Raw genomic sequence first — 11,867 nt, 5'->3', positions numbered from 1 at the left:
GATGGTGCCAAGAAAGAAAAAAATCTGTGGTCAGAGCAGACCATTCCATGAATCAATCATGTCTGGGTATGGAACGCACAACCCTCAGACCCTGGAACTGACATGTGAGGTCCAAATTTAAGAGAACTGCTCCATCCTGGATGAGCCACATTCGTCTCCTTTGAAAGCCCATCAAACATGCCAAACACGTAGCAGACATGAAGTGGGTGGTGCTCTTTTACTCCCTCTTCTTCAGTGATAGCATTGGTCCTCACCAGAAGAAATAGCCAGGATCTCGCACTGGCCATCTCAGAAAAGGGTGGCACCTCCAGTATATGGTCAGCTCATCATAGCTGCTTCATTTTTCTTTGTACAGATCTTCATAACAGAGAAAATAAACAAGACATTAATAACAATAACTCCTCATCCACAGAGACTACAATCTCATTTCTCTCATAATATAAATGCTCATAATTCTCTCATCCTTTTTTTACTTCTCAAACACACAGAGCAAAAATTTAATCTTTAAAGAATCATTTTAATAATGCCAGACAAAATTCCAAGAAATCACAGATTATGAAAATACCTGATTTGATCACCTTCTGTTGTTTAAATATCACCATGGAATTTGCATGACTGACACCAAAATCACAAGAATCAAAAAGAAGATTCTGTCTGCAGAAAGTCAAATGTACTGTGCATCTTTGCAAATATCAGTCACTTACAAAGACCATCAGTTTACTGGAACAAAAGAATTGATGTGAATTAATGACTAAAAGAGAAATAAAATTCTTTAACTTAAAGCATTCCACTTCCAAGGTGTTGGCCTATGAAAAGCAGGTACACCAAGACCAATAGGGAAAAAAAAGAAATGAAACAAAGAAACAAACCAGAAAAAACCCAACTCAAACCAAAAAGAATAAAGAAAAAATTAATCATTTTAAAATCACATTCTGCAGGCAGGCTTAGTCAGAGGTTGTGGTTCCATCAAAGCAGCCTAAATTTCACATGTCTTTGTACTTATCAATTTACTTTAAGTCTTCAGAGACAGCAATAGGGAAGCAGTAAATTGGCTTTCCAAGAGGAGACAGATGCAGACTCCATGTTACTGCTGTTTGGACCAGATAGCATTTGAATGCTCTCTTCCACAGTTTTTCTCACTGGTCCTATAAGAAATCAACTGAAATTTTCTGAAAGTCACTTGCATTAAAAAATGAGATCCACTCAATGCTCACAGTAAGCTAAATGAAACTAAAATAAAGTGATTAGGGAAGCTGAAAGTGTCTTGTCTATTGGCAGCTCTGACTTACCGGTCCACTTAAGTGAAACCAGCAAGGTTGTGGGGGCTGCACACCTTTTGTAGGCTCCTCTCTCCAGTTGCAAAATGTGGTGAAAAATAAAAACATAGGAAGGTTACTGCAGTATAAGTGGAGTACAAGGACTACATTTTTACTAGGCTGATGAAAACATTATCTTCCAGTTGAGTTCAATTTCACAGTACAAGGCAAATTTCAAAGCTCCAGCTTTTATTTTTAAAAAGAAATTCAATATTTAACTGAGAGATTTTAAAAAATATACCTCCTTGAAGGATTTAAGAAGTTGCCTCACCTAAACAACTTCCCTTTTTCGAAGACCCTGTGTTACACAGTATGGTTTTAGGGCAAGAGAAGCAAAGGGCTGAGGGTGGAAGATAAAGAAATACTCGAATCATTATAGATGCCTCGTCCACATCTCTCTAACAAAGAGTGGGGGTTTTTCAGTTTCATGCAGTAGGGTTGCATTGATATTAGGTTCATCTACAAATTCTATTTCGCACGCCTGGGCGCTGCAAGGAGAGCGCTCCAGCTCCAACACCGTTATGTTGTTTGGCGCCGAGGCAACAAGCACATTCCTTGGAACATAAAGGGTCAGCTGAGGACCACGGGCTGGCCAGTAGCGACCAAGATTAAAGCCATTGATCCAAATTTGCCCCTGTTAAGAGAGAAAGAAAAAAAACCAACATTTTAATAATCTGTCAGAGGTGAAATGACAAAATAGACTTAAGCATAACATTCTTGATATAGTAACTGAACTCCCTTCACCTTTCACTTTGATCGAACACAAGGATAGAAAATCTGTACAAAAAAATGCTAATGACAGTCAAAAGAACTTAAATTCCCTGAGCAGTTAAAGCCATTGCTAATATTTAAAAAGAAAGTGGTAAAATACTGCAGTAATTCCAAATATGACAATAACTAGAAAAACAACTGCAAGCTCCTTGCACTGATTTTTGCCACAAGCTTAAGACCAAGACAAATCCAAAAACTGTATTTGCTTGAAGCTAATTGTTAAAAGGAGAATGAACTCATAGAAGAAAAAAGCAGATCATAAGGCTTTTATGGTTCTCTGTACAAGTATAAGACTACACCACCTTGGTAGTCCCTCCTCTGTGATTTCAAGGGCAAGATACAGCTTGTCTAGACACATGAAATTCAGATCTCTCTTTTACTTGTAATAGGTGGGTCGACAAAAGTACTTGTGAAATCACACTGCAATAAAGTACTGTTGTAGTCACACACAACCATTAAAAGCCTTGGGATCTCCTAGTATTATTTTAAGTACAATGAAACTGTAGCATACCAATTTTCAAAATTGCTTTTTATAGTTGAGGTGGTCAGAATCCCTAGTTCAAAACACTGTACTATCATCATAAATACCTTAAATTCATAAGGTTAAAATAAATGAGCAAGGAAAAAAAGTATAAAAGTCAAAACATTAATTTATCTATAGACACACTGAACTGACATAAATGCAGATTTTTCCAAAAGTCCATAAATTGGCAGGCTGCAGAATGTTTAGTAGAACTGTAAACTGACTCCTACTGAATTGAGCTGAGTCTTGGTTCTTAAGCAAGACAGAGGGAGGATATACTGCTGATTTGCATAAATAATTTGCTTTTACTCCTCCAAAGTCTCCTTTCACAGTTTATAAAGCAAGAGTTTAGTGTCAAGAAAAGGGATGGAAACAGATAACTGCACCCATGTTTCTCCCTCTTGCTTTGACCTTTGGTAATCAAAACACAGAGGAAAACCAGACTCATGGCATAATAAAATTGTCTGAATCAGTGGAAAGTAGGTCTTTTACTGCATTCAGTGATTTCTGAAGTTGTCTGGGATAGCTGAAATCAGAATATTTTAACACAATTTACAAAAGAAAAAATGTAATATAACAAGTATTGCCGTTCAAGCTGCTTTGGTGGTATTTTTCTGGTGTTTCTTTTTTCAGGTATTTATGAAAATAAATTTTATGAAACTCACAAGAGAAACTTTTTAAGGAGTCAGTAACATACAAATGCAGCTGAGTTATTTCACCTCTGTATCCACTTCCGTGGTATAAGATCCTATCTTGCAATGTTCTGCCAAGGTGTTAATAAACCTTGACCTCAAACGCTTTTTTAAAAAAATCAAGTCTATCTTTATTCAAACTCAGTACTTTCTGTAGCAGGTTTAGAAGAAAACATGGCATGAATGCAAGCTCCCCACACACAAGATGGATGAGTGAGTGTACCCACTAGACAGTGGCCCTCCTCTCACAGAGAATGACAGTAACCTGTGAGAAGTAGGTGTTTAGTGTGGGAATCAACTGCACTAGAGTTCTGATGCAGGAGATATGATCAGACAGTTCTCTGTTTCTGATCTGAATCAGTCACTGGCTGTAGCTCCTTTTTCCAGTAAAGCTAAGAACTTAAATTTCTCAACTACAAACTGTCTTTATTAACACTGCAGTTTCTAAAGACTCCACACTCAGGAATACGTATGCACCAAACAAGCAAATTATGACATTATATCTACTAATAAATATGGCCTAGACAAAATAAAAGAGGGAAGAACTTAATCTTCACAAGCAAGATTTCCTTTAGCAGGGACAGCAAATATAGCCCATAATTCCACAGAAAACAAGAACAGTTCTGACCCCAAATCCTCCTTTCTTTTGAAGAAAAAAAAGGTCCAATAAATCTAAATATTCACTCAGTGGTATGTATGATTTAAGGGTATCATGGTTCCTCATGTGAGAGTGGAGTAAGTTTTATTACTACTGAAGGGTTTAAAAAGCACTGAAGGCAAGCAAGCTACAACATAGGTCATGACTGTTAATACTGCACCTTTCCTTCCAGGCTGTCCCTCATGCTATATTCCTTGCTTTTGCAAAGACAGAGCCACCATTAGGACATTAAGTTTTCTTGATAAGTGCTGCTTCTGTGGTTTTTCAACTACTCAGGTGAATTTTAATCCCTTTTAAGAGTCCCACTCCACAACTGAGCAATTTACACAGTGCCATGCAAGGAACTAAGGCCCACATACAGTGACTGGAATTTATACCCATCTACCTAAAAGGCATTTGCTCATTTGTAAAGTAATCTGAAAGTCTCAGCTTCCAGGTATTTTACTTAAAACTCTCGTCCAATCCATATAAAGCTTGAAGGATAAATTCAACAGCCAAACTTAAGTTCATCTGAAATCTTTACCCAGGACTGTTTTAGAGGGTATACAAACTACATAAAACAGAGGTTTCTATAGATCAGAGGAAAAGATTTCCACCAGTACCTAAGAATTCTTGGACTAGCCTGCCATTTTAAATACGTCAGTTTGCCAACTGGCAGGTATGGCCACCTCGCTTCCTGAAGATTTATGACTGATAGGGTCACAGAATTTACTAAAAAGGTCTAAGATTCCAGTTGCCATGAAAAAAAAGCTATTTTTTCAATTTTATTCAGCAATTTTGTGACATGCACATATAAAGGAACAGGGACCAAGTCAGACTTCCTCACCTAAGCTCAGTGTCAGCAATACCAAGAGCATGCAATGAATCACAGCCTTCTGCATATTGTGAAGTGCTTTAACCACTACAATACTGGCAGTGGAGACAGACCAAAAGCAGCTCTTTCTCCTACTTTATTTTAATAGCAGTAAATTAATTGTTTCAGAAAAGAACAATTTTGCTACCTAACACTGCCACAGACATTTCCCTAAAGCCTGGACTTAAACACTTAGGCTTCCAAGAGAGTAGCACTTCAGTGCACACACTGCTCCCTGTGCCTGCCACCAGGAGCAGCTCAGCTGCTCCTCACCCATCCTGCATGCTGGTGGTTTCAGACATGGCGCTGTGAAAACACACTCCTTCCTGCTCTAGCTACACTCCAACCCTGTGAGAAATTCCTATTGGCAAAGATTTGCCCACAAGCTTCTCACAGCAGTGCTCCCTGATCAAGCCCATTCAGTCCAGGTACAGGTAACCTTCTCCATGCATTAGATCCATATCTGTGGCACACCACCAGCCACAGAGTCCAACACTCTTTATGCTTTGCAACAGGATCCATAGTTCCTAACACAGCACCTCAAATATGATCCAAAAACCCCTTCACAATCAAATGCAACACTTCTAAACAGCCTGACAGTTAATCTTTCTCACTGTTGAAAAACTTGCGTGGATTGGTTCAGTTGTTTTGGTTTTGGGGTTTTTTTTTTTGTGATGCTCCACTTTCTAGATCAACACCATGTATCTTTTGAATATGTTTCCCTTTTCTTAATGCTTTATCCCCAGATTTACTTAAAGCAAAGAATCTATTTCTTAGTAATTTAAATAAATTTGAGACACCCATCTCTATGACCAACTTCTACCCATCTAAGAGAGGGGGACTTTGATCGTCCATAGAAGTTTCAGTAGCTTTCTAAGTGGACTTTGAGGTTTTTACAGCAAAAAACTTGTACCTTTGTCCAACCAGGAAAATTGACATAGGTGTCTTGTGGCAAGTCTGGAATCCCTCCAGGAATTGAAAGAGTACCCGTGTAAAATGTAGGTACTTCGTAACTCAGTGTTTTGACAGCAGATGTCTTCTGGTGATGAAGGGGATAAATAATGTTGTAGTTCACTGCTCCATCTATGTCTAGAGGATAGATTTCCCATCCAACAAGTATATCTTGAGCAAGAGTTAAATTTGAAACTAGACCCTAGGAGGAAGAAGAAAGAACACAAAAATATAATTAGCTGATGTTAATGAAGTAATTTGGGTGTAACTATAAATCAGTCACAAATAAAAACTGAATCAAAGTAACAGCTGGCTGCCAATCTGTGTACGAAAAAACTAAGCATCTGGTCTTCACCAAGTTATAAGCTTTGCTTAAAAATAAAGGGCTTCATTTATTGTCTGTGAAAGATCTGTTCCTCTTCAGAGTTTCAGTCTTTCATTGATACACAAGGTTTTTTTTCAAATTCTTTTCCTGTAACTGGAAAAACTTCTGTTTTGCTTTTACATGGAGATGATTCCAAAACCTGAGGCTTAATAAAAAGGAGAAGCAACATTAAATGTCATTAAGCCTGAGATACCATCACTGAGTCACTAACCCAAGACATTAACTTGCGCAATAGCAGAGAAAGTGGTACTTACTTCCCACAAATCTTCTCCAGACATAATACAGTATCATAAAATCAGTGCACATGCCCAATTCAGTGAAATACTTTCAGCTTACAGCCAGCTTCAAGCCCATGGAATCCCACCTCATTTCTATGGGACCATGTACACAGTGGTTCACAGCACACCAGGGTGCTTGCACACTGAATGCCAAAGCAAGGTAAGGTCATAATTTAAGAAGAATGAAAAGAACATGAAGTTACCCCTGCACACACCCTAACTTTGTTACAGTAATGGTTCCTAAAGCAGTGTTTCAGTGCAGTGCAAGGGGCTGGTTTTAACTGCTTGAAAAGACCCTGCACAGAAGCTGGTTTTCACAGCTGGTGCAACACAAGTTATGTTGCAAACATCACACGTCAAACAGGAACAAGCAAACCACAGTTTCCATGCCTTTGGAGAGATGATACTAAGTTGTGTGTCTGCTGTGATATCTCCTAAGCATTGCACTGTCTCCAAAAGGCTCACCATCTGTAGGAGCACTAAGTGGTTTTCTCTTCCTTTACCTAATGTCCACTTTAAAGAACAGGAGCTTATTTTGCTTATGTCAAAATAAAATGTCTTCAAGTGTTAAAAGTGACAAAACTTTTCTATACAACCTAGACTCTACTCTGTCTAGCAACCAATTGAAATAATGCAACATAACTTTAGCCTGAACTTTCTAACCTGCCTCCCTAAGTTCATCCATAGGCACTATGAACAGAGTGATTTTTCAAATTATATTAAGTACCTACTAAACATTCTTACTTAGGTCTGCGTAAGAATACACATTCAGTGATGCTTATCTGGAGAAGATTTGTAGGAAGTAAATACCACTTTCTCTGCTTTTGTGCAAATTAATGTCTTGGTGTACCAAGATGTGGATATAAATTTTCTGAGTAAAACTGAGATATAGGTGGCAGTGTGCATGTGAAAAGACACATAATATAACAGAAACCACACTCTTCCTTCCTTTGTGTCTTTTAACAACATGACTTAGATCAACAGGATGTTTTAAAACCAAAATCCTTTCAAGATTCCTTCCCAAAAGCTAGATGCCTAGTTCCATTTCAAGCTCAAAAGAGAGATAAAACTCAAGCCAAACAAAACCTGAAAACCTATCCTCTTTGCTAAAAAATGCAAGGCTTCACAAGACAGGAACCTCTTCCCCTAACTGGATTTCCAAAAGCACATGGATTTTTAAAACTCAAGGTATAATTACACCCAGTTTTCAAATCAACACGAAGGAGAGCACGAGGGATGGAGTCTACAAAAAGAAGCAATGCACATAGTCCAAAGCAATCCAAGGAAGGCTGCCTTTCCTACACAGAAGGATCCTGCTTTTATAGGATTATTTTCACCATGGACGCCTCTTAAACCTGCTTTCACTCTTATATGGTTTAAAGGTATAAGTGTGAATTTCAACTCAACCACAGCAACTGAGCACCTCCTTAATCCAACCTCTAAACCTCCATTCTCTTACCTTAATTTAAAACTAAGCATATAGGTTTCCTTATCATCTGGCCGGTAAATAAATAAATAAATAAATAAACAAAAGCAGTATCTCTGCTGCCTCAACATGAAGGCAAAACACTGGGGTACCAGCTTCCTTCCCCTGCCACTCAGATAAAGGCAAAGTACCTTGAAGAGACAGTATGAGCACAGTCAGCACTACTACTACCTACTGCATCCTAATAATATCAAAAATCAAAAAAAAAGGCATGCTGTGAACTATACAGCACAAACATAATACAAAACTCACCTCTAAAGCAGTCCTGTCTTTTATTGACTGTTATGTAGCACTGGGAATCCCATTAAGTCTAAAACCAGAAGAGTTTATTTTTTACCCCTGTCCTTCCTAGAGCTACATTAGTGGTACCTCCATGGCATGGGGTTCACATGGCAAGGGTTTGTTAGCAAGGGGAGCTGCAGTGGGGACTTTTCTGAGGAGATGCCAAAAGCTGCCTCATGTAAGACAAAGACAGTTCCAGCTGACTCTGGAACAGACCCACTGCTGAGCCCATCAGTGATTCTGGGAGCATCTCTTTGATGACATATTTAAGAATAAATTGAGTTGCCCAAGTCGAGTTTGTTCTGACCATGACAGTAATTTCTGAGTGATCTCCTTGTCCTTATCTTGAACCACAAACCCTTCATTGTATTTTCTCCCTGTCTCCAGTTGATGGAGGAGGAGTGACAGAATGAGCACAGCCAAGGTCAGCCCACCACAGCCACTCATGCATGGAGGTGACAGTTCTGAAGTGTAGCACACACCCAGAAGCACAGGCAAGCTCTGTGATAATAGTAACACCTGGTCAGTTTGGGTGAACTGGCACTTTTGCATGCTGAAGTGCTCATGGACAGCCTTTCCCAGCCACACTCAGAGTACTGCAAGGGTACACTGCTGACAAATGAAATGGGACAAGAAGAAAGATACAACCGGGTATTTATGTACACATATATACATCCCCCCAGCCTCCAAAAGCAATCCCAGGATTCACAAGCCTCAAAGTGCAATCAAGTTCTGGACAAATTTCCAACCCATTTTTGAGTTTATAGAAACAATTTTAATATTGTTATTTATAAACTCATCTGAACTGGAAAATCTTGTGGGTGTCACTTTGGCTGACAATGTAAGTGAACAAACAAAGTTTAAAAGATGTCTAGCACCTTTTAATTTCACATTGATTTTGGTGTCTGGAAAACTCAAATGGAAACTACTGACTAGTTATATTTTAGGTAAAGTTACAGCTGTCTAATCCTGACCGTTTCGCTCTTCCTAATTCACTACTTTCTTTTTAACCTGTGGAAAAGACGAAAAGCCATCACAATCCAATAACTCAATAGATTTTACTTACCTTAAAGTCATTATTGTATCTACCAAAGTTGACTCGGCCCATATTCTCTACCAAGATGTCCAGATTTGCTCCAGCCTGCCCAGTTATATTTATCTTAAGTGATTTGTCCCTTTCAAGGACACCCTGAGGTACCTATATGAATTGCAACAACAAGAAGAAAACAATAACCACTGAAAGCCAAGAATGCCCTGTTACTTATTTTTTCAACTTACGTGAAAAGATTAGAAGTGACAAAGGATAAAAAGGAGTAAAGAAAATCCCTTTCCTCTCCACCTCCTGCATGTGAGCACACGCATACACAAAGGGCTTCTAAATAAACATTCACATTTCAGTACATCAACTGGATGTGATAGTGGGTTTTGATGCATCTGATTCACAAAAGCAAGTTCCCAAATTTAGTCCAGTAACTGAAAATATTTTTGGCAATGTCAGTGATTTAATCATTGGCTTCATCTTCCAATTATGTGTGCAACAATATTTAGTTTTATTTATTCCTATTCCCACAACACAAGGAGAGATGAGCTTGATCTGGACACAAAGGTGATGAGAGTCAATATGTGTCAAATATTAATTGACTGTAAAATACATGAATTTATATTAATTCTCATTAAGCAAGGCCAAAACCCTGCTTCTGGAAAGAAAGACTAAGTTTACATTCTGTACAATAAACTTTCTTTTTGTTTTTTTTTGAAACTGTAGTTAGAAGCCAGTTTTATAAGGTAAGACATAGGCTCAGGCTTCCTCCTTCTTCCACCCTCAAAGGAAGAAATAAGAGAAAACTTCTAAAAAAATCTTTGCAAATATTGCAGAAAGCCACCAAATATATCTACCAGTAACATATTCCATAAACCTGCAAGTAAATCCATTCTCTAGGTCGTTTATTCACCTCAGTCATGAATATGTATCAACATTCAAATATGTCAAAACTGGCAAGACAATAGATTGTCATGTTTTCTACAATACTAATTTGAACATCGGGTATGCATCAACTATATACTTCCTTATTTTTCTCTTGAAATTAAATATGATCAGGGTTGCTTTGGTGATCTGGAGAAAGGAGGAAAAAAAAAAACCCAGTCTGCATCCCTGACTTTCATGAAGGGCACTGATGGCAAAAATTAATACCAGTAAACAATGATTTTACCCCATTCACAGAGACATAGGCACGATCATGGACTCCATTTAAAGTTGAAGACAGTGGTGTTGGCTCCATGCAGTTCTTTGGAAGTGTAGTTCTATACAATACATATCCAAAATACTAGGAAAAGAAAAGGAAAAACCACCAACAGATTAATGAACCAAGTAATTCTCTTGTTTCAATTCAGGTGAATTTAAAATATCTCACATTTCTGCCTACATGCCTGCACTGAAATGCTAACTTTCATTCACTTCAGACAGCAACTATCACACACACCATTTCAGATTAGAGTTTACTTTGACCTTTAGGTAATGGGTGACCTTTAGGTAAACTGGTGAAAATCCCTTTATAACTGAGTTTACATAAAAAACTTGGAAGTTCACTTCTCACCCAGTGCCTATAAATTGATACACTCATCAAGTCAACATGATCTAGTTAGCCTTAAATACTACATGGTTTACATCAGGAACATTTTGGAATAATTTTCACTAAGTTCCCCATCAGGAATGGAAAGAATATAAGTCATAGCCATTCCTGAGACCTTAGCAGGCTGAAGAGTTGGATGGAGAAGTAAATAGCAAGCTTCAGAAAAAGGCAAGTGCAGGGCCCTACACCTGGGGAATAATAACCCCATGCACCAGCACAGGCTGGGGGCTGATCTGCTGGGAAGCAGCTCTGAAAAGAAGGACTTGGGGGTCCTAGTGGACAACAATCTGTTCCTGAGCCAGCAGTGCCCTGGGGGCCAAAGAGGTTGATGGTATCCTGAGGACATTAGAAAAAGCATGGACAACAGGTCAAGGGAGATGATCCCACCCCTCTCCTCAGCCCTTTTGAGGCCACATCTGGAGTGTTGTGTTCAGTTCTGGGCTCCTCAGGAAGAGAGGACACAGAACTACCGAAGCAGACCCAGCAGAGAGCTATGAAGATGACTAAAAAAAAAAAGCCATTTAAGATCTGAAAATTAATACTTCAAGAGGAGAGAAATCAAGGTGAAAGCCTAGACAGCACAGACACCTACATCCACAGGAAGAAGAAAACCTCAGGTGCAAAAACAGGAGCAGTGTAGAATATGAAAAGGTCTCCAATGCAAAAATCCAGGATACCTTTATAATACTATTACTTGTGTGATAGACAAAGTGTAAGACATGACATAAGAAGAGTAATACCACAGAGGGTTGTTCAAATAAACTCCACAAAATTACTGCAAAGGTACTACTGAAGGAATCCTCACCTGCTTTAGCTCAACAAAGGTCAATGGGTAAGTGCTTCTCACTGGTCCAGAATGTGACAGTCCATCAAGAACCTCCAACACAGTGCCTGCCTGCAGCACAGAAAAGGCAGACATATGAAGGTCAGTAAGTTTCAGTCCAAATATAAGGCCTGCACATCCAGCCATCAAGTCAGCTAGCTCCATGTGTCCAGAAGGTGAACAAATCTTTACACCATCCTTGCAGACATTTAAAATACA

The 11,867-nt window shown here is 38.7% G+C and overlaps 1 protein-coding gene across 1 annotated transcript in view; it reads right to left on the bottom strand.

The window, feature by feature from the left end:
* Positions 1 to 496: 496 nt before the first annotated feature.
* Positions 497 to 11,867, bottom strand: part of GLB1 (galactosidase beta 1) — a 42,163-nt gene continuing 30,792 nt past the window's right edge. Inside the window, exons 12-16 of the mRNA XM_059847877.1 lie at positions 11,631 to 11,720; positions 10,406 to 10,519; positions 9,262 to 9,393; positions 5,727 to 5,966; positions 497 to 1,950 (exon numbers count right to left, since the gene is read on the bottom strand). Of these exons, the coding sequence (XP_059703860.1) occupies positions 1,690 to 1,950; positions 5,727 to 5,966; positions 9,262 to 9,393; positions 10,406 to 10,519; positions 11,631 to 11,720 (837 nt within the window). The 3' untranslated portion in view covers positions 497 to 1,689. The remainder of the gene's footprint in view (positions 1,951 to 5,726; positions 5,967 to 9,261; positions 9,394 to 10,405; positions 10,520 to 11,630; positions 11,721 to 11,867) is intronic.

The sequence above is a fragment of the Haemorhous mexicanus genome, chromosome 1, assembly GCF_027477595.1.
Source record: "Haemorhous mexicanus isolate bHaeMex1 chromosome 1, bHaeMex1.pri, whole genome shotgun sequence".
Lineage (NCBI taxonomy): Eukaryota > Metazoa > Chordata > Aves > Passeriformes > Fringillidae > Haemorhous > Haemorhous mexicanus.
Note: the sequence above shows the minus strand (reverse complement) of the source record. Positions and strands in the feature narration are given on the sequence as shown.